General features: G+C 58.2%; 2 protein-coding genes across 6 annotated transcripts; both read right to left on the bottom strand.

Moving 5' to 3' along the window:
- Positions 1–12: 12 nt before the first annotated feature.
- EPN3 (epsin 3) lies at positions 13–7,875 on the bottom strand. Of its 5 annotated transcripts, none has more exons than XM_052688071.1 (10): positions 7,755–7,875; positions 4,899–5,548; positions 4,527–4,645; positions 3,372–3,455; positions 2,983–3,090; positions 2,785–2,869; positions 2,281–2,574; positions 1,487–1,597; positions 1,049–1,270; positions 13–952 (listed from the first exon to the last, which is right to left on the bottom strand). In XM_052688071.1, the coding sequence occupies exons 2-10, from the start codon at positions 5,467–5,469 to the stop codon at positions 645–647; spliced, it is 1,902 nt and encodes a 633-aa protein (XP_052544031.1). In that variant the 5' UTR covers positions 5,470–5,548; positions 7,755–7,875; the 3' UTR covers positions 13–644. The 5 variants fall into 5 exon arrangements, with proteins under 5 accessions (XP_052544031.1, XP_052544033.1, XP_052544032.1 ...); XM_052688073.1 differs by lacking the exon at positions 7,755–7,875 and adding an exon at positions 6,793–6,927; XM_052688072.1 differs by lacking the exon at positions 7,755–7,875 and adding an exon at positions 6,521–6,700.
- A 3,183-nt stretch (positions 7,876–11,058) lies between these two features.
- MYCBPAP (MYCBP associated protein) lies at positions 11,059–21,496 on the bottom strand. Its single transcript, XM_052688274.1, has 19 exons — positions 21,400–21,496; positions 21,197–21,306; positions 20,402–20,561; positions 20,206–20,309; positions 19,598–19,772; positions 19,168–19,283; positions 18,290–18,440; positions 17,929–18,044; positions 17,269–17,369; positions 16,562–16,673; positions 16,062–16,251; positions 15,394–15,581; positions 14,814–14,960; positions 14,381–14,647; positions 13,504–13,625; positions 12,672–12,787; positions 12,040–12,173; positions 11,688–11,864; positions 11,059–11,204 (listed from the first exon to the last, which is right to left on the bottom strand). Exons 1-19 carry the CDS (start codon positions 21,494–21,496, stop codon positions 11,127–11,129), a joined length of 2,661 nt encoding a protein of 886 aa, XP_052544234.1. The 3' UTR covers positions 11,059–11,126.
- Positions 21,497–21,542: the final 46 nt, after the last annotated feature.

Here is a 21,542-nt window from a genome sequence, read left to right on the forward strand (position 1 = left end):
GCCGGTAAGCGGTGTCCGTTCCGGTACTTTATTGTGGCGGTCAGCTCACGGTTCCCGAATGCCGGGGCGGCCGCTGCGGTTCCGGACGCGGAGTCATCCCGCGTGGAGCAGCGCTGCCGGCTGCACGCGCTGAAGCACGACGCAACGGCCGCCCCCCCGAGCAGCGCTGCCCGCGGTACCGAGCGCTGCTTCCGGTGCTCCCCGTAGGGCGGAGCGCCCGGCCCGGGCTCTGCGCGGGATCCGGGGGCACGGAGGACTGCGAAGGGCTCGCAGGCGGGGCTGACCCGGGCTGGAGAGCGGGGACACGGTGCCCAAGCGGAGTAACATCCAGAGCGGGGAGAGCGCGAACCGGCCGAGAGCCGCGCGGAGAGGGCAGCACGTTAAGAGGAACGGGGCGTTTCCAGGGCAGAAGAGCGAAGAGGAGGCACCGTCCGTCCGCCCCAGGGCCTCCCCCCGCCCCGCCGAGCCGTTCCCGGCCGCGCACCGAGGCGCTGCGCGCAGAGCGGACAAGTCCCGGAGCCCGCCGACGCTCCGGGCGCGGTTCCTGCGGGCGGCTCGCGCTGCTTGCCGTCCCCGGCGGTGGGAGCGGCAGGGGAACGGCCGGGAAGGAGCGAGAGCCCGCCCGCGGTGCCGGCCCGCAGCCCTCAGAGGAAGGGGTTGAGCCCTCCCTGGGGGGCCGGGGGGCCGCTCAGCGGCAGCAGAGGCTGCGGCAAAGCGCCGGGCAGCTCGGGGAACGGCCCGGCCCCCGCCTGCGGGAAGGCACTGGCGGAGGCGGGCAGGGCGGCGGGGACGCTGCTGAGCGGCAGCGGCAGAGACGCGCTGTAGGTCATGGCGTTGGCGGGCAGGGCGGCGGGCAGGCCGGGCACCGGGGAGCCGGTCCGCATCTGGTTGAGCGTGGGCTTGGGCTGCTCGGCCAGGCTGAAGGGGTTGGTGGGGGACGGCGTGCTGAGACCTGCGGGAAGATACGGGGGGCGTCAGGCGGCCGCCGCGCCCCGATCCCGCCCCAATCGCGCCCCAATCCCGCCCCGCGGCTCAGCCCGGCACCCACCCGACAGGAAGGGGTTGCGCGTCTTGGCGGCCTGCGGCGGTGCCACCAGCGAGTCCAGGTTGACCAGCGAGGAGGCGGCGGGGCCGAGGAAAGCCTCGGGGGTTTTACAGTCCTTCCGCTCCTTGCAGGATTCGGGCAGCGAGTCGGCCAGGTTCGCGAGGTCAAAGCTCTTGGCCGGGTCCTGCTTGGTGCCGGGGAACAGGTCGCCAAAAGGGTCCAGCTCTGCGGCGGGGGAGAGGGCTGTCAGTGGGCTGCCTGGGCGCCGACCGCAGGCAACCCCGACACCCCCCCGACTGTGGGGTGCACACGGGACAGCCTTTGGCCACACCGCAAGGAGCCGTGCACAAATGTGGGAGCAGCTCCAGGCTGGCTGTGGAAGCAGGGACGGGGATGGAGGAACGTCACCCCCTGCCCATGCTGCCCTGTGTCTCCGCTTACCGGCAGGGCTGCTGGACTTCACCGAGGAGGGCGGCTGCGAATGCTCCATCTCCGGCTGCTCAGCTGCCTCGGGTTGCTTTGCAAACAGGTCGAAAGCATCCCCCCCTGAAGCTGGGGGGAAGAGGTGAGACTCAAGGAGGGGAGCAAAGGCTGGGAGGCGTGTGGGGCTGCAGTCAGTGCACGCACCAGCCCAGAGACCAGGATGGGCCAGAATGGGAGCCTGGCCTTGAGTGGAAAACACCCCCAGGCAGCACAGCCAGGAGGAAAAAAGCACGAGGTGATGGTTTGAAGACCAGCGCTTACATCCAGCTCTGGTTATGCTCTTGCCTCTTGGGACCAAAAGTCTGGGCACCTCCCCATGTGTTGTGGGCAGTGGACACAGGACTGCCACAAGGTGGGAGGAAGCAGCCGAGGAGGAAGTGAGAGCAGCACCAAGCTCAGAAACACAGATTTCTCCTATAAACAGCCCCCATCTGCAGCACCGCACCTGCAGACACCAACCGTCCTGTCGCGGGCTGTTTTAAGAGGGGCCAAGCCAGTAGGTATCAACAGGGGAACATCAGCCCACTGTAAGAGCACTCCTCTGGGAGGGCTTCATTAGCTGCCACGGTAATTACAACAGCCTGACTAGCTTGCATTGGAACAAAAGGTTCCCTGAAGTCTTCAGCACACCAAGGAGGTCCTGCAGGATGGCAGAACTGGCTACAGGAGAAGGGGGGGCACCCGAGCTGTCAGGGACAGCCAGCACAATGCACGGTCCCTAGCAAAACCCCATCACCACCCAAGCTGCTTACCAGGGTTAGGGTTAGGCTCAGCCACAGCAGCCCAGGGGTCAGTGGCTGGCGTAGTGCCGGAGCCCTGGGCCAGTGGGGACGTGGCTGTCCAAGGGTCTGCAGGGGTGAAGCCAGACGAGGCGGCCGCCTTCCCCCATGGATCAGCAGAGGCAGGGGGGAAATCCCAGGGCCCAGCAGCTGTTTGCTGGGATGTAGTGCCTGCCTGGGGCATGGGCTCCCCACTGCTGGATAGCACTGGCACCCAGGGGTCTGCTGTGCCAGTCCAGGCTGCTGGCTCCGCTTTGGGTTTCATATCTGAAAAGGGAAACCAAAGATAAGAGAATGCCGCATATCAGGGATGCACTCAGGGACTGTGGATTCCCATCAGCACCGCCACCCAGATGTACAAAGGACAGGGCAGGGGAGGGAGGAGAAGCCAAAGGTCATTGTGGAACATTTGGAATTGGACAGGGACAGAGGAGGGGAGAGGAGTGTGCTGCCGCCCCAAGCTTCAGCAGCCCCCACCTGGCATCTCCCATGGGTCAGCAGACGTGTGGCTGGAAGGAGCTGGTGCCGGCCCGAATATATCTGCCAGCTCCAGGATAGAGGACTGCAAACAGAAAGGGAATAAAGAAGTGAGGGGAGCCCAGGGCTGACCTGAGAGCCCAGCCCAGGGCCACAGCATCACTTAAGAGGCTACATGTGCGGCCCCTGGTGCTTCACCTGGCTTTTCTTCATCTTATCCTCTTCCTGCTCTTCCTCCCCACCTTGGGCAGTCTCCTCCAAGGCTCTCTGCAGCAGGGAGTTCTCCCCTTGCCATGCCCTCACCTCCTGCGGGAGGGAACAAGGAACGGGGCCGTGAGCCCCAGCAGTCCCGCAGCAAGAGCCTTCTCCAGGAAACAGAGCCAGCGCAGGAGCTGCCACCGCATCCCCCAAAAGTCCCAGCGTCTGAGCAGAGGGCTCCTCCGGGCTGAGCGCCAGCAGAGTGCACAGCGAGCGGCCCCACGGCAGGGAAAGCAAAGCGAGTGCTGCCAGCAGCGGGGCTGCTGCGCGAGGCGGAGAGAAGCCCAAGTGCGAGAGACGGAGCGCCCAGGGCTGCAGGGCACGGGTACCTTCTCATGCTCCTCTTTGCTCAGCGCGAGCGCTAGCTGCAATTGCCTTTCTTCATCTGTACTGGAAATTGGAGGAAGTGGCTTCTGCCAACAGAGGAAATCGGGTGAAATTTCAGCTGGACCTCAGTCTGCCGAGCGGCTCGGTGGTCGCCATCCTCACCGCCAGCACCCTGCGGCCCCTCGCCGCTGAGCCCAGCACTGGGAGCCCCAGACGGCCCGGGTTCAGGGTCTGCCCCATACAGAAGCTCACAGCCAAGGCAGCTCTTGGGGGGGTTCATCCCCGTACCACCGTGGCAGCCCTGATGCGGGGTGTCTGTGTGTGTGCACGGCTGTACACGCGTGCAGGAATGTGCACAGCCCAGGTGGTCTCCAACAGGCAGTGCTTTCAAGAGCATGTTCCTACAGCTCTCAGCACGGCAGAATGTGGAAGCTATAAATACTGCATTTCCAGGACAGAAATAGGGATACACACATGCTGTTCAGTCTCCACCAGGCAGGGAAAGCGGGCAGTGCTAAGTGCTGTGCCAGAAGTATGTCTCCTAGTCCGGCAGGTCTGAGGACACGGTGCTGCCTGCCCAAGGACACTGCCCACGTGTGGGGACACCCGCTGGCAACCGCGTCCTTTGTGTGCCTGGCCGTCCCCGTGTGCTCCACACACACCGTGCCAGCCAGCGACAATCTCAGCCGGCGTGCAAATAATCTGTCCCCAAGGAAACGGGGCCGTGGAGCAGATAGGAGAGGGGACGGGCCTGGAGGAGGCACTGCAGTTGAGGCCACAGCTTGTTGGTTGCCCACATCCCTGCACAGCTCCCCCTGCTCGAAAGGAGCAGCCACGGGCAGAGGCATCCTCTGCACAAATGGCCTCTGACAAAAGTGACAGAAATGAGTGTCAGGACCAGAAGCCCTCGGTGGAAGTCAGCCAGGTTTGGTGAATGAAGAAGGGCCCCCCCGCCATCCCAGGGTCCAGGAGAAGCGCACGTGCCTGTGTCTCATCCATGGTGCTGCCTCCACGCTGCTGTGACTGGGAGGCGGGCACAGCGCGAGCAGCCCGATGCAGTTGCGGGTCAGTGCACAGGCGTCGGGCAGCCCCAAGCCACCCCTTCTCCATAATGGCCAAAGCCCTGGGTACAGGGCAGCCCCGCCGCACCGCCCTACCTTCTCGGCCTCCTCCCGACTCATTGCCAGGGCGAGCTGCAGCTGCAGCTCCTCCTCACCCGTTGTCTGGGGACGCGCTTGCTCCAGGTCAGAGGCGAACCGTGGGGATGAGGAAGATGCTAGGAGAGAAAAGAAGAACAGGTGAAGAAGTGGTGCTGGGACTCCGGGGAGATCAGCCACCTGTCTGCCTCCTCCCAATCCCATCCACATCTGCAGCTCCAGAGCGTCTTGTCTCCCAAGGGGACGTACCCCGCATAAATGCTTACAACCTCAAATGAGCCACGAGTTCAGGGCAACTTAACATCGCCTCCCAGAAAGAGGGAGCGCACCCGGCACAGCGTCCTCCCCACCGGCCCCCAGGGCAGGACTCACAGTTGAAGGAGGAGGGTGAGCCCCGCGTCCGGCCATAGTCGTCCCCGTAGGGCGATGCGCGGCGGCCGTAGGTGGACTGATGGCTGCCGCTGCCCATCCCCTCCAGGGCCATGCGCTCCTTCGTCTGCAGCGCGTGCGCCCGCTCCTGCTTCAGCCGCTCCTCGTCCTTCAGCAGCGCCATCACCTGCTTCACCTTCTCCCGGATGTTGATGCCCTGGTCCTTGCCGTCACGATCCACGTACTGGAAGTCCTTCAGCGTCTGGATGGTGTAAAGGTTCTCCCGGCACTGGTGGGTCACCTTCTCGGAGCCGGTTTTGATGAGGTAGTCCAGCAGGGTGAGGGCTTTGTACACGTGCCGCCAGTTCTTGCCGCTGTCGTTCAGCCGTCGCCAGATCATCCCCATGACCTCGGCGAAGGCCACCGTGTTGAAGGTGAGGTCCGCGATCTCCGACATCAGGGAGCTGGGGGGTCCCCAGGGGTCATTGGAGGTGGCCTCTCGCACCTTGATCTCCGCCTCCGAATAGTTATGCACGATGTTCTTCACCTGCCGGCGCAGGGCCGAGGTGGTCATCTTTGCGTGGTGCCCAGGACCCGCTGACAGCGGGCGCGCACAGCAGGGATGGAACGGGTGCTCACAGCCTCACCAGTGCCTGCAGTGAGGAATGGAGACAGCTCAGCACCACCCCAGGCACCAGAGCCCCATCCCGTAGCACCTCGGGCACTTCTCAAGGTGGAACTGCCCATTGCCATGGTGTGAGCTGCTCTCACTCACCAGAAACAGGCGGGATGCCGGATGGGAAAGAATCGTACAGAAAACCAATAGCTAGCAATGCAGAGCTGCCAAGAGATTTGGCTTCAGATTCAGCAACATTTGGATGAGCTTTTACCAGGCGCTTCTGCTGTGAGAAGCACCCACCTGAAAATGGCAGCTCCCTCCTCCAGCCCCTAGCTGCCTCCAGGCCTCAGCCCCACCAGCCCCCAGCACGCTGCCTGCAGCCCCGCTGTGGCTTCCAGACTCCCAGTGCCACCAGAATGCACCACACAAAGACCAATCCCAGTGTGACTCCGAATCTGCCCTGACCTACTGGCACCTGCAGCTATTCGGGTCATTTCTCCCAGCAAACATGGATATTTTGCTCCTGGGGAGGAACCACGGGGTCACTGAGTCAGAGTGCTATTCTCCAGCAATCAGCAGGTAACACAAAGCCTTTTCAAAGCCCCAGATTGTGCCTGAGCCTCCCGTGCACTGGGGAGGCTGCTGCTGCAATGTGGTGGCAATGCTCCTGGCGACCCACACCGGTATCACTATCAGCAGGGCCCCCAAAGGCAGCCTGTCCTGCAGGCTGTCACCGTGCAGCCCTGCCATGCCAGTACCAGGAGCTGCCCCGATCCCTTCCTGCCTGTAAGTGCCCGTCCTTCATGGGCCACGCAGGGAGGTTGCAAAACCACAGGCTGCAGTGCGCCTGTTCCTCATGACCCCATTACAGCTCTGTTCCCTGACCCCTCAGCCGCCAGCTGGGAAAGCACCGCGATCCCCATCTGATCCCTGGGATCAGCAAAGCCGACAGGCAGGGGCTGCTGGCACCGGGTGGAGCCCCGCACGCTCCCGCACCAGAACTCACCGGCAGTTCTGCGATAAGCCGGCGGGCCCGGGCCTATCTCGGCAGCACAGCGCACAGACAGCAGCGACCGGCAGCCGACAGCCGCCTCGGCTCCCAGCACCTCCCCGCACCGCAGCCCCGGCACGCGGCTCTCCCGGCTGCCGACACCGCGGAGCCGACGGGCAGAACCCGCGAGCCTCGCAGCCGGTCCGGCACCTCCGGCACCGCAGCTCGGCCGTCCCCGTGAGTCACGCAGCCGGCTCTGCCGCTCGCGGCCGGCTGAAGTTTCTCACCCGACACTTCCCTGTCCCGATTCCCCTCCGCAGTGCTGCCGGCGCCGCGGCCTTTGGATCCGTCTCGCCTGGCACGGGAATGCTTTGGGATGAGGGCGGCGGTGCGGCAAAGTCCTCCGGGACTCTGACCCGCACCGTGCCTGCTGCCAGCGCTCGGGAACAGATAAAGCCGCGCCGCCGGCCCAGCGAAGCCCGGTGCTGCGGGGCAGGACGTCCCTCCTGCCGCCAGCAGCTCCCAGAGCCGGGCACGGCCCCAGCGCAGCGATACGGGACCGAGCTGGGAAGCCGGTCCAGATGGACCTGCGCGGCCTTCCTGGGAATGCTGCGTGCGGAGAGATGGAGAAGGGGCTGGGATGGGGGGGAGGAGCGTGGCCCGGGCTGAAGCGCTGCAGAGAAGAGAAGGTTTTGTCCGGCACAGCGTTCCCCAGAATATAAAGGCGGTGAAATAGAAGCTGTGCGGGAGATAAGGCGGCAGCCGTATGGAATTACTGCAGTGACCTTGAGCTCGGGGCTGCCCGGTGGGAGAAGGGCGGCGGGACGGGTCCTCATCGCTGCGTCCCGGCACGGGGACCGCGGAGGTGAAGCGGAGGTGGGGGAACGCGGCCGGGAGCGCGCAGGAAAGGGGAAAGAGAGAACCGAGGGGAGGACGGGGAAAAGGCAGAGCGGGAAGCGAGCCGGGGAGGCCGGGGAACATGGCAGGGAGGAAGGGAAGGCTCGCTTCATCTTTAATCAGGTGCGGGGCTGGGAGGAGCGGCGCACGAAATGGAGGGAGCGGCGAGGAGCGACCCGGCCCCGAGCACCGGAACCCTTCGGGGACCGCAGCCGCCCCGGTGCCGGCGGGACTCGGGCAGCCGCGGGCCCTGCCCGGAGCAGCGGCACCGCACCGCCGGCCCTCCGCAACCCGCGGCGCTCCCGCCTCCAGAACCTTCTTCCGTCCGTCCGCCCTCCCTCCTCCCGCTTACCTACGCGGAGAGCGGCCCCGCCGATCCGCCGCCGATTCCCCGGTGCCGGTGGAAGCGCTGGAGGCGGCCGTTACCCGCCCGCCGTCCGCCGCGCTCCGCCGACCCGCCGGGCTGGCTGGGCAGGTCCGGCCGCGCGCCTTAACCCCTTCGGGGCCGCCCGAGCCCCGGCACGGCCCCCCCGGCCCCGGGCAGCCGCGCTCAGCCCCCCCGGTGCGCTGCGGGCCGCGGGGATGCGGCGCCGAGCCCCAACCCGCCGCATGCGGGAGGCGGGGATGCTGGAATGCTCCGTCACTGCCCCCCATGGCAGACAGCCAGGCGCTGTTCGCTGCAAGCTTTTTTTTTTTTTTTTTTTTTTTTTTTTTTCCTCCCATTATTTTTAGACAGAAAGCAGCCATCAGCCATCAGCCATCAGCCATCCCCGCGCTCGGATGTGCTCTGAACGATGCTGCCCGTCCTCCCCCCACCCCGCCCAGCAATGCAGCTCCCTCGCTGGTACCCGAGGCTGCCGCGGCGATCCGAGTTCATTGCAATGTCTGCCCGGATCTAAATTTGGAGCAGATTCTTCCCCTGCCCCGAGCAGCTCCCGCAGCCCGGCTGGGGGCAGAGGAGGCATCGGATGACATTACAAAATAAGTCTCTCGATCATTTCGGTGCCACCCCCGCTCCCCCGGCCTCTGCCTTCCATTTTAATCAGCGACAGGCTTTCTAACATTATGGATATATATAATCTTTTTAATAGCGCTGACATTTTCCATAATAGAAAGCTTTCCTGGGTGCTGAGGCTTTCTGGAGGTCTGCCTTCCTCGCGCCGCACAGCGGAGATGCAGCTCTGGGCTGAGGCGCTGCTTTGGGTCACGCAGGGAGGAAAGCAGAGCCACGCACCGCACATCTGGCAGCTGAACCTCCCACGGGGTTTGGCCGCACGAGCTGAACGCACACCGAGCATCACAGCCCTCCCAGCACCCAAACCCTCCTCCAGGTCAGCCCGGCCAAGTCAGTCCCAGCAGACAGGCCCAGCTTGCAGCCCTCCAGGCGCTGTGCCGGCGCAGGGTTTGCTGGGTGGGCTGCAGCCCGGCTGTAAGTAGCGGTGAGCCCTGGGCAGGCGGGCTGCTCTGCAGCTGCAGCCTCTGGGGAGGTGCTTTCCCAGAACCCTTTCCCAGCCCCTCTCACAGTTATGGTGTCTCCTGGCCCCACACGTGCGTGGTTTTCGGTTGGCAGCTCACAGGGCAGGAAGGTCGCTCACCTCAGCGAGGCAGCAAACAGCAGCAATGATTAACAGACACAAACAGTGTGGGCTGAGCCCGGTGCTGGGCCTGGCACGGCAGGGGACTGCCCACCCCTTCTGTCCAAAGGCAGACAGGAGGCTCAGCAGGCTGTAAACAGGGGTACGTGTTTCTAAGAGTGCCCTTTGGAAACCAGCTCTGATTTCACCCCATATCCAGGCGCAGAACTTGCACAAAGCAGTGCAAAAGGCAAGAAGGGAGCTGCTGCATGCTGCCCTCTGCCCAGCCCTCCCCTGCCCCACTGAGTGTTGGCTCAGGGAAAGTCCTGGTGCACCAGCACCACTCATTGCATGTCTGTTCTTCTCCTTTGCAGAAATGTCAGGGCAGCAGCCCTCTGCCACCTGGCTTCTCCCGTGGAAGGGAAAGAGAGAACGGCACGTGATGTTCTGCCCTGCTATGGGATCCAAAGGAAACTCCCCTCTGTTTATTGACAAGCTTTGCGGTGAGCAGAGGTGGAGGTGAGCCTGGTTTCTCCAGGCTGGACTGGAGCTGCAGGTCCTTGGGATGGGCTTTCCCATCTTTTGGGGTGAGACCACCCAACACAAGCACTGTGAGGCGACCACGCCATCCTGTCACGTGCAGTCTCTCTCCTGCCTTGAGAACAGATGGCTGGAGCTGTGTGAGCTGGGCACACTTGCAGGCCGATAAGCATCTCCAGGAAGGCAGGAGCTGTTGTCAGAGCCTGTGCGACACACCCCAACTTCGGGCCTTTTTCCCCTCTCATTCTCAAACTGTTGCTGAAATCCTCACTGCAGTAATGCTGAGCACAGACATTCCCTCTGTGGTTCAGTGCCCACTAAGCCAGAAGGGGTTCCTCCTTTCCACAGAAGCCAAAGTGCTTCTCCTGACCCTGTAAGGTGTCAGAACACGAAGGGCTGCACGCAGCACAGCCGGGCTGCATTCAACACAGCGCTGCCAGGAACAGAGGGGAAGAACAGCAGATCCCCCCGAGATGCAAGTTACAAGGAGAAACAAAAAGCACCTCAGCACAGGGAAGAGTTCTGCACTACGTGAGGCTCTGAGACGCATGGCAGCATGGTTCTCCAAGTAAACCAGCAGGTGCCCGAGGCACACAAGCCTGGAGTAACCGCACAGCGATGTGCAGAATCTGGAACAGTCATGCTTAGCATGGATACGCATCTGCTGTCTAAGAACCTCAAAGGTATCATGAACCTAAATTAATGATCTGCACTGATGTCATTTCTTCACGGAGCCAAAGCCTCCCTGGGGAATGCCGTCCGGCTGCTCCAGCAGGAAGATGGCCCTGCAGTGGCACGTGGCCATGGGACACCCACAGCTCCGCCTTGGAAACCTGCACAGCCCCGCTGTGCTTCCAGGGAACGCTCCAGCCCAGCTGCGGTGCACGAGGAGGCCCGGTCAGAAGGTGACAGGCTCATGTAGGCTGGCAGAGGCAGGAAGGGCGGCTCCAGCACAGAGCCAGGCCTGCTCTCTGCAGCTGGAGCACAGATTTCCTCATTTCTATTCAAGAGTAATGAGTCTCGGAGTAAGAATTAACTCTGAATTGGGCACGGATACATTAAATGGATAGCAAGAGATAGCAAGATCAGCATATGAAACAGGCACGTATGCAAGGAAAGGTGAGGTGGAAATGTGCACTTTCACAGAGATGCTGACAGCCCAAAGCTCCTGCTGTCAGGGAGACCTGCGGGGAGACTGGATGAGCAGCCAGGAACACGATCAGAAATAAGAGGGACTTCCCTAAGTCCTGGTACTTGGGCCCACGAGTGCATGGGACAGCCTCTGCTCGCTTGTTAGACAGCACAGATTGAAACACAGAGGATAACACAACTCTTCAGCTGACTGGCATCTTTAAGTTTGCCTTCCCCAGCAGGAACACCAGCATTTTCTTGATGCTATGGTTTCTGAGGCTACAATGCTCCCTGACCACCTGCAGAACCAACAGATGATTTCATGACCGGCTCACATCACAGCACGTCAGGAAAGAGGCACTCCAGCATTTGTGACTGCTCCATCCCTTCAGAAAGAACAACATCCACCTGTCTTGTGCAAGCATGGCCATTTATTCACTAAGTCTATTTCTACTTACAAAAGGCTTCACTCTCCCGCTTCAAAGCGCCGTGTTTTGTTCTAGCTCTTCAAATAAAGAAACCATCTTGCTCACCATGGAATCCAGCAGCCCATAAACCTGCAGCAGAAGTTAACAGAAGATACATGCAGTGAAGATGAGTGATGAAATCCTGATGACCAGATGGACAGAGCAGAGATGGTTTCCAACACAGGAGTGCAGCAGTGTATGGGCACGGACACAGTCACAGAGAAGCGGCTGCCTACTTCCAGTAATAGCTTTCCTGGCTATGAGGTGTGTTTAACATTGTCTGAGATACAATTAATGCTGCTGCTCCCTCGAGAGTCCCTAAGAGTGCAAAAGGCATCCAGACAGAAATCCCGCGCGTGGCGATGCGGTGGCCGCTTTATGTTAATGGCTTCCAGCCTGGAATCAAGGCCATCTGGCTTCACGTCACACTTACCTTGCCACAGAATTACAGACACACAGCTGTCAGTTCTTTAGTTGAACAGAACGCTTCGGCTCTCCAGCTGCAGCCCAGGGTCGGTTTATAAGCAAAGAACAAAAAGCAGAAGGGAAGGTACAAACTTTGGCCAGACTCACTTGGACGTAAAGTTTCTCCTGGTACAGCCCCCAAACCATGGGGTCCGTCTGCTCCCGCGGAGCTGTGACAGCGCCTGCAGCTGCAGCTCCTGGGGGCTGTGCCACCTCTTTTTCGGACGAGCTGGAAGATTTCAGCTTCTTCTCTTTTACTTTTGACTTTCTGCTGTTCGGGCGTTCCTATTCAAGGGATGGGGGGGAAAAAGCAGTGGCACAGATCAGAACACCTTTCAGACACCTTTCAGCATGTGTCACGGGTTGGAGATCAGCTCCAACTCGGGCGCGCAGCCTCACAGGGCACCACGCTGTCTTCAGAACACGATGCTCTGTTTTCCACAGGCATCCCAACACAAACCTCCTTCTCTTTTCCAGCAGTCTTCGTTCTTCTTCTTTTGTCTTCTTTATCCTTACCACCAACCGATGTTTTCTCTTCTCTTCTCCTGGTTATTTTGCCGTCTTCTCCTCCTTCTATTGGCTGCTTTACTTCCCCTAGGAAAGAACTGACTCCAGTTACCTAAAAGCAACACTTACATCCAGAAGGACACCCCCAATGCACTCAGGGAATGTAAACATAGTATTTCTGCAGTGTATTTTCCTCTTGTTATTGATCTGAGCTACGCTGCACTGAAAAACTCCTCCTGCTTGGAGTAGTTTGTTTAAATAAGAAACAAACAGATCTCAAACATTCATCAGAACAAAGTCTATAAAGCGGCTGAAAATGAGATGATTTTTTGGTCTTGTCAGTGCAACAATCAGCACTAAAAGGCAGTGAAATTAAAATACTTACTTGCGATATTTTCTCTGTGTGCATTTTTACCAGCCAAGCTCACAACACAATTCTTATCCCACACTCTGCTGTTTTCTCTGGTGCATTTTCTTATAAAAGCTTTGGGGAGAAACTGATGAAGCTGCCATCCCAGTTGAAATTCAGGAAGTTTTTCGGGGATGCCAACAGTCCCCTCCTGCTGTGCTGAAGCCACCACTCACCTCTTCCCTCTGGAAGAACATCCACATCGGCGTCCCTCCCAGGCAACCCAAGCTGGGACCTCAGCTTCAGGGAGTGATGCACCAGCGCATCCACTGCTTCACGCCACAGCTGGAGACTGAGAAGAGCACCAGAAACAGAAGGGAGACAGCACAGCAGGTGGGCATTTTGGGGTGGAAAGAGCCACTGTGTCCTACCCTACGGCCAGGCCTGAAGGCACCTTGCAGCCAGGAGCTGCCCTGTCCCACTGCACCAACGGTGCCCAAGGTTGAGAAACCCACATAGAGGGAAACGACGTTCCTTTCCTTGGCTTAGACCTCCTGAGGTCTCAATGGCTTGCAAATCTCACATGAACCCATAAATACTACTGTGAAATTAGGCCTCCTGCTCCTCAACACAACATGTGGTAAATCAGCCCTGATCCACGCTCTGTTCAGGAGGAATCTGCCTCCTGATTTAGAAGCAGCTGTTAATATGGCACAGTCTGCTCGACAGCACAGAACGGAGAAGCTGTGTGAGGGAGAATAAAGTTATTTGGTAAAAGGGTACAGAACACGACCCACAAATTTCATAAATATATCCTAGAATAATCTCACCAGAAATAACCCCGCATGCTCCCCAAAATTGCATGAATATTCTAAACTTATCTCCAGAAAGAAAAGGCATTTGGATTAGATAGCTGCTACAATTAGCCTGTAGGAAAGCAGGGCACAAAAAAAGACTTCTAGATTTCACATAATTACATGCACTCTGAATCACAACACTGCAACAGCGCTTGCTACGCTGCTGATCACTCGAGACATCTGCAAGCTCTATCCTGCAGAGGCAACGCACCACATTTGATACAGAAGGTCTGACTGAGTCGGTCTCTGCTCAGCACAAAGCTCCAGCACTGCCTTGTTGAGCTGGGACAGCGCTGCTTCTCGCTGCTCCTCCTGGGGGATGGACGTCAGAACCTGAGGTGAGAGAAAACGCAGCTTCTCAGCGCTCCTTCCCAGCCCTCTGCACCCCAGGCTCACCACAGCACGCTGCAGCTCTCTTCCTGGAAGCCAGTCTGAAACCAATTGGCACCAGGAACTCCACACCCAGACACAGCCTGAGATTTGGTCAAGGCGTGGGGGTGAGCCGTGCTGCGCCGAGCTCCCGCTTACATCCACGCACAGTACATCCCTCTGCAACTGGGGCACAGGACCGCACCAGGTCAGAAGGCCTCCTGACAGCAGAACAGCAGCTGACAGGTTTCCAAGAGAGCAGTGCGGAAAAACGGCTGACAGAACCCCAGCCACTCCTGCTTTAATCTGAGGAGGTCTGTATTCTCTGCACGGGCTGTGTGACGGCCCCTCAGTGCTCTGGAGAACAGGACTCCCCACAGAGAAGAGCCCTCCGGGAAGCCACAGGGGGCTGTGGGTCGGCCTGCCTCCCCGTTCAGCTCTGGGACGACAGAAAGCTAATTGGGCAAGAGCTTAAAATATCCCCCGCATTGTCTGGTTCTGTTTCCTTCTGCACCCAGCGGCTTCTCGGTCTCTCTGGGGGATTTCTTTACAAGAGCACCGAGGGTGCGGTCAGCAGCGCTGCAGCGCTTCTCTGTGACACACACCATAAATCAGCCCCAACTCGGAGGCGGCTGGAAGCAGAGCCCTGGGTGGGCTCACACGGGGCACCCAGGCTGCAAGGGAAACGGAACCACGCTGGAGGGAGGCGCAGCGACCACCTGCTGCAGCTCCTCGAGTGAGAAGTTCCACGACGGGGGGCCGGGCTCCTGCTGCCCCACGTTTGCCACTTGACTCGGAGTCGCTTCAAGCGCGCGCTTCCAGCCTGAGCCCCGTGCAGCAGCCCCTCGCCCCTCGGCGACGCCGCGCTGCGCCCCCGCCTCCTCCGCTGGCTCTGCAGGCGCCTCCTCCCCGAGGGCAGGCGGAGCAGCCACGCGCCGTCTCCATAGGTCGTGCAGCTGCTCTACCTCTCGATGCCGGTAATGCAACTGCGGTAACAAAGAAAAGGTGAATAGCAAAATGAGTTCGCCTGTCCTCGACAGAGCAACTGTTACCGCTGCTGCGGCAGGCAGCGGGAGCCTCCCGAGTGCACAGCCCCGCTGCCTTCCCTTCCCTGCTACGGCAGCTGCGCAGCCACTGAACCACACACCTCACCTTGGGGTTCTTCCTGTGGAATAACTCCTCCTCTGTGATGCACAGACCCACGGGAGGTGGGGGGCGCTCGGGGGTCCGAATTCGGACCAGAAGGTCCTTCAGAGTCTCTTCTACAATAGCTGCACCCTCCCGAGCAGCCAGGTCAGCCTGCAGCACAGTTGACACCCACACTAACTACATGTGTTAAGCAGGATTACGAGGACAAAGATAACAGCAAACCCCGCTCAACTAAGCAGGGCAATTTTCAGTTATTATCTAACATCATTCTGTGTGATACCCAACGCTATTCCCACCAACTAATGGAGTTCACTACAAATAGAAAATTCATTTTTAAAAGCGCCGCTGCACGCAGTTTAGCTGCACAACCACATCTTTATTATCACGATGGCAATGTGCCGCAGGATTCTTCCATTTTAGTTAGCAAACCTGCTTAAGTAGGTACAGATGTTCAGAAAATAATACCTCACCCTCAGCCTTAATTGCATAGCAATAAAAATGCCCCGTCCTCCACTCCCTTCCTCGTCCTCTATTTGCATGTTAAGTTCAAAGCTCACATTTACTCAGTTACACGCCTGGTTACCTCCAGTTCTCCTCTGAGGTCAGCCAATTTATCCTCACACACAGCAATTCCCCAAAGGGTCACCTGCAGCAGAGCTCCTCCTAATAACAGAGGATGTGTCCTGAACTCCCAGGACTCACTGAAAACACCTGCTCTCTCAGACTTGAAAAGAAAAAAAAACTTCCTGGTTTCTCCAGGCAGAATTACACCTGAAATGAGAGAAAATGCAGCGCTCTGTAAGAAACCACCTGGTTCACCTGGCCCTTTTCCAACCCCCAGTGAGCGTCCTCAGCTCTGCAGGAGGCTCCCTTGGCCCTTGCTGGCTATCACGCCCCATCCAACTGTTTTCAATTCCAGATGTACTCCAGTCACCGTGTTACTGAGCTGGTGCTGCTCCTGCTGCACGCTTCCTTGACAGTGAACTCAGCGCCCTCTGGTCGATGATGCCCCGTTTGCTATCAGAAGTGTTTCGCTTCTCAGTATTCTACCCATTGACATTCAGAGCAGGAGCAACCTTCTTTCCTTACAGTCCCACGGAAGGGATCTGCCCCACACTCCCAGTTTGCTGTGAGTCAGCCTGCTGAGAACCAGCCAGGGCTCACTGTGCCGTGAGTCACAGCACCGCAGATAACTGGCTGTTTGCTCCATGCTCTGTGCACAAAGGTCTCAGCGATCAGCAGTTCTCACACCTGGTCTGGCATCAAAGTAAAAGCGCCGCACGCACATCCTCGCGGTTTCTCTGGAAGGGATCTGCTGGAGGAGCCTCCTCCACTCATAGCAGACAGCAGCTGTGCCATCACTGCTCACTGTTAGGAAGCTCTCGGCTTTCTCACCAACCACAGTCTCAAAAGTGAGCCTGGCAGCAATGCCAACCTCATGCTGAAAGGAAAAAGCGAAGGACAAAGGTAACGATTCCTCCGCACCACAAACAAGGGGCTGAGCCTTGACTGGAGAACTGTTAAGGCAGGTCCAAAGAACGGCCATAATACAAAGGGCTTCTGGGGGTCTGAGCTCCACACCACAAAGCAATCATTCCTGTTTCTAGAACTTTCTGGAGCAGACATGGGGACGCTGCCATGTTCAGAACAAATCCCCCATTCTCCATCCTGAGCGTGACACCCATTGTACAGCCCTGACTGGGGAACTCAAGCAAGCTCAGTCCAACTAAACAATAAGAACACACAATTACCCTGCAAGAAGTGATGCAGTTGATCCAACGTGCCGGCTGGCCACAGAAGTCTAAAGATGGACCCAGCACTGCTTCTGAAACCACACTGCCACGGTCCTTTAAGGAGTCACTGCTGAAAAAATGACAGTGTTTTGTGGAGTGAAACTCATTTTCAGAGGTGGGAGAACCTGCAGTGATTTGTGAAACCCCATAAGAAATAATCCCCCAAAATGCTCTTCTGCACAGCTCTCTTTTTACAGAGCTCCGCAGCTGTGGGTAACAAACTCCAGCTAGGGACTTGTCACCATCACAGAGGACAGGACAATAAAGAGAAGCCTAAGGAAGGCCGAGGGTATGTGAGTGAAGCAGGAGAAAAGCTCCTAAGGTGCCTGTGCAGATGAACAGGGCAGGGAAAAAGGGCAGATTAACGATGCAAGGCTGCAAAGGACGACCTTATGGAGATCATTCCAAGCACCCTGAGTGCTGTGAGCTCTGGAGCCACACAGAGAAGATGGCAGGAAAGGCCTCAAAATACTCTTCTGATTCTTGCTCCTTGGTCATTAGGCCCCCAGGGACAAAGGAACCACCTGATCCCTACATCTGGCAGAACATTTTTACTGTGTCCTTTGGAGACTCCTCTCTGCTCTGGATGAGAACAGCTCAGGAGACGCCTACAGACTGATGGTGTGCACCCCAAATTCTTACTGCCACCATCAGATGAAACTTACGAGGTCTCAGAATCTTCAAAAGCAGTGGAACTTGGAAGAGACTGCGCTGAGACAGACGTGAACGGCCGCCCTTTGCCAATCACCTCCAGGCCATCCAGATCCTGCACACACAGAGCAGTGACCACCTCTTACCTTCCTTTTTTGTACGGAAAATAAGCCAAATTCCAGACAAACGCAGCAAGCGAATCAAGTAAAGTTCAGCCATCTCACTCCTGCAACAGCTTCTAGACCTATCAAAAAACGTGTAAGAGAGTAAGGAATTACTCTGAGCCTCTGCACAGCCCCAGGATGGGCTAACTGCCTTCAGAGCTCGGACACAAACCTTCCACAGGGGCAGATGTCTTCCTTTTGCTGTAAGGCACAAAACAGAAGTCCTACCAGTATTTGGTCTTTTTGTTGCCAAGGCCTTAGTAGCTGCAAGCTGCTGCTCAGCTGCTCTGAAGCCCCTAGGGCAGCCCATGAGTCACAGAGAGGCCAAGCATCTCCTTCATGGCTGCTGCCCTTTGGGAACGCAGGAACCTCCAAGACAAGAACTGCAGAGCTAAGCCTTATAGGGTTCCTAATGCCTCTCCAGATTCAGTCTTTAGCTATTTTGTGTTACCCGAAAGCACTTTACAAGAGGTGAGGGACGTAAAGAATATCCTCACTCCTGAGACTTACTGGCTTATAAAAATCCAGCTCCTCTAGGATAGATTTTAGCTCCTGCCGTCGCTGTTTCAGGAAAAGACTCTTGTCCCAGGTCAGACGGAAAGGGATCCTCTGTGGAGGCTTCACGCCTATGTGAACACCCACAAGAGCTCACCATCTACTCACCCTCTTGCCTCCTTATCTCACTCAGCCCTGCACACAGGAGCATCCCTGCACCCAGGCTGCGCCACAGCACTTACAGCAACGCAGCGCTCGTGCAGCAGCCTGCACCACCCCTGTGCTCCCTGCAGCCCAACCAAAGGCCACTGGGAAGCAGCCTCTGTACTACTGGGAGCGACTGCCTCGTCCTGCCGCTCCCTCCACACTTCCTTACCCGTTTCCATCTGAACAGTGTGGGGCTTCCCCACATGAGTGACTGGCTGTGGGCAGCCCCGTTCTCTGCGTGTCAGTGTCACCGTCAGGCCGGTCAGCTCGTCCCCGATGCGCTCAGGCTGGCTCCAGAATTCGCTTCCTGCTCGGTAGCCCTGTGGGGAAACCAGGCTCCAACCAACACCCTTGGAGACGTGCAGCTGCTTGCTATTTGCACAGGGACTGGCAGCTGAAAAGAAGGTGGTATCTCACTCTGCCTGTGTGGGTATTTTAGAAGACTATAAATAATCGCCTTCTGCAGGGTAAGCCAAATTTCTACCAGCCTGTTGTCAAAGACAAAAGATGACTTTCTTCTACCTGGCGCTACATGCAGCTGAATGATATTAATGTATCACATTAATGCAGGTCCTTCGATCTTCTTCTTACAGCACCTTATAGCGAGTGCTACAACACTTTACAGTGCTATGAAAAGCAACAAAAACACAACAAAAAAACACCAAAGGATACTCTCATAACTGTCCTCACTTACCTGTACCCCTCTCTCCTCTAAACCCCCTAAAACTCGAGCTATCAGATCTTTCTGGCCTTGGAACAACGTGTGGCACATCCCCAGCGCCACGCACGTGGCCAGCCCAAGTTCAGCAGCTTGCAAGGAGGAGCCACGCAGCCACTGCTTTCCCCTGCGTAGCCCAGGCAGCACAGATCGTGTTTTCGTTTTGAGAATCGCTGAGAGCTCTGCTCACAGTCAGCTGAAGGACTCAGCTGGAAGGGCTTTGGCAATTACCTGAAGACAGCTCTGTGCAGGCGTTATTCGCGGCAGCAGTGCCTAAGCTCTTTCACAAGAACAGAGCAATTAGGATGCAAAGGAAGTGGGGCTCTCACCTTTCCAGGAAACAGGGCAGGGAGACCACGGTCAATGAGGTCCCGTTCCTCCTGGATTTGTCTGTAATCCTCCGAGATGCTCATCAGCAGCTCATTCTCTGGCCTCTGAAGAATTTCTATAAAGGAATACGAAAGGCACTGCGCTTCTCCTGCCCTTTACTAAAAGTCCTTTACTAAAAATCCTTTACTATTTTCAGTGTGCAATCCCCTCACACCATCCTCATCAAATCCACTGTGCTTCCCGCAGCCAGAATCAGCAGCTCACCCTGCAGGGACACCCACAGCATGGGGAGCCCCGACAACAGTGAGGCAGGAGGCAGCAGCAGCAGCACTAACCCTGGTTGGCTCCGGCCTTTGCTGTGTGTTGTGGAGCCATCAAACAGCCCCAGGTGCACACAGAATCTCAAAAAAGGGTCTCAAATCCTCTCACCTCCCAGATACCTCTCCTGCTTCTTCCTGATTGCCATATTATGGTGCCAGTTCTGCAGAGCTTTATGTTCTGATGCTGGGGTTTGATGAAATTTTCTCTTTGTTTCTCCTCCACGTTTCTCTTTTAAAACTGCTGCAGCAACGGGCTGATGAGGAACCTGAATGGAATCTGCTATCTGAAAAGAAACAAAACAGTAGAATTGACCTCACAATGCATGCACTGCCATCACAACAAAAAATGGAAGATGAGAGGAGAAGAGAATCCTTCAGCCTGCAGTACCTTTACCTGATCAGAGAGGTACAAAGATGGGGCACCAAGCACACACTCAAAACAATGGATTTACCCAAGTAACTGAACTCAAGCAATGATGTTACTGCAGCCCCAGCTCCTCCCATGGTAGCCTGATGCCATCAGCATCAGTGTTCCCTCCAGAGCCTCCACCTGCACACAGGACCTCAAAACCTGCTGGTGCAGTTTCTCTGGAGGCAAATCCTCCCCCACAGAGCACGATGACAAGGAACGCCACACCTCAAGCCTGCCCTATTTGAGACAAGTGCTGAAATAAATCACATCACATTCCCCTCTAGAAAAGCAATTTTATAATCGACCTGAGTATTTCCTCTGGCCAAGGCTTCCATCTTCAACTCCTGGAGACTTCCCAAAACATGATGAGGAAGAATTTCTTCACAGCCTTCACCGAACAGTGCCGGTCCTACAACAAAAACACCAGACCCCAGGGCAGGTCACTAAATCTAGGCCTGCCACAACCAAAAATCAAAGGTAAACTCTGAAGCTTAACCCTACCAGAGAAACACAGCGGCTCCCTGGCTGTCCTTGGGAAAGCCGGCCGTGCTACCAGGAGGCGCGGGGCTGCTTTGGCCTCTCTGGGTTGGTATTTCCGAACCAGGAATTTCCTCCTGACTGGAATCCTCCCAGCATCGTGGGGCAGGCGTGGAGCGTGGAGCTGCAGGAAAGAAACAATCACAGCACAGTCAGCTACAAACTGACTTTCCTTTGTTCCTTCTGACCCATCTGGGACACGCAGGGAAGTCCTATCAGCACACGCCGCTTCTCATCACATGCTGCACAGAGCCACAAACCGTCCGGGTTGGAAGAGCCCTCTACGGTCATCCACCCCACAGCCCTCACTGCCACATCCCGGCGATGCTCAGCACCCCGGGGCTCCCCGTGCCACCGCATCTGGGAGAAGGAACTGTTCCCACTGCCCGACCCGAACCTCGCAGGCACAGCCCGAGGCCGCCGCTCTCTGCCTTATCTGACTGCGGAGACACCCGCTCAGTTCCCACCCCGCTCCTCTGGACTCCACGTTAGAACCGGGGCAGGGACAGGAGTTCCCGATCGTTTCCCGTGCCGGTGGATGCCAGGCGCTGCCCCCTCCCAGCCCATCGGGAGCAGAGGCGGCTGACGAGAGCCGAGCCGCGGGACGGTGGCGGGCCGGGAACCGACGGACAGCGGGGGCAGGAGGAGCTCGGGCTGAGCTCAGACAGCGGGTCGGTGCTCAACGGCGGGGCCGGGAGCTCTGCGCACCGGGAGACCCGTGCAGCGAAGGCGGCTTTTTGCGCCGGGACAAACACGCACTTTTTCCAGGTCCTCCAGCCGAACGGCGAGCGCTCGGACATCGCCGCTCCGCAGCGGGCACAGCGCGGGCCGCGGCTCTGCGGGGAGCGCCGGGTTCCTCTCCTTCGGCTCTGAAACGCACAAGGCCGGAGCGCCTCAGCACCGGGAGCCGCACCGCACCGGGATGCGGCCCCGGGTTCACAGGAGGGGAGCGGGTCGCGCACCGGACGGGGATGGGGACGGGGACGCGGCCCGGCCCTTCCCGCGTCCCTCCCGCCTCCGCAGCGTGCGGCCCGCCGGCATCCCTCGGCCCGGCGCCATGGCAACGCGGCGGCACCACCGAGAGGCGCGCCTAGAGCGGCCCGCG

The sequence above is a fragment of the Tympanuchus pallidicinctus genome, unplaced genomic scaffold (genome assembly GCF_026119805.1).
Source record: "Tympanuchus pallidicinctus isolate F22 unplaced genomic scaffold, pur_lepc_1.0 scaffold23, whole genome shotgun sequence".
Taxonomy (NCBI): domain Eukaryota; kingdom Metazoa; phylum Chordata; class Aves; order Galliformes; family Phasianidae; genus Tympanuchus; species Tympanuchus pallidicinctus.

What these genes read in the sequence shown, in the direction of transcription:
- EPN3 (XM_052688071.1), bottom strand. Translation starts at nt 5,469, where the DNA reads ATGACCACCTCGGCCCTGCGCCGGCAGGTGAAGAACATCGTGCATAAC. An exon ending in CTCACCCTCCTCCTTCAACT is followed by an intron (nt 4,646 to 4,898) that starts GTGAGTCCTGCC and finishes TTTCTCTCCTAG; the next exon opens with CATCTTCCTCATCCCCACGG. An exon ending in GTCGGGAGGAGGCCGAGAAG is followed by an intron (nt 3,456 to 4,526) that starts GTAGGGCGGTGC and finishes CTCTGTTGGCAG; the next exon opens with AAGCCACTTCCTCCAATTTC.
- MYCBPAP (XM_052688274.1), bottom strand. Translation starts at nt 21,496, where the DNA reads ATGGCGCCGGGCCGAGGGATGCCGGCGGGCCGCACGCTGCGGAGGCGG. An exon ending in CCCGTCCCCATCCCCGTCCG is followed by an intron (nt 21,307 to 21,399) that starts GTGCGCGACCCG and finishes TGTGCGTTTCAG; the next exon opens with AGCCGAAGGAGAGGAACCCG. An exon ending in TGTTCTTCCAGAGGGAAGAG is followed by an intron (nt 12,174 to 12,671) that starts GTGAGTGGTGGC and finishes GTTCTTTCCTAG; the next exon opens with GGGAAGTAAAGCAGCCAATA.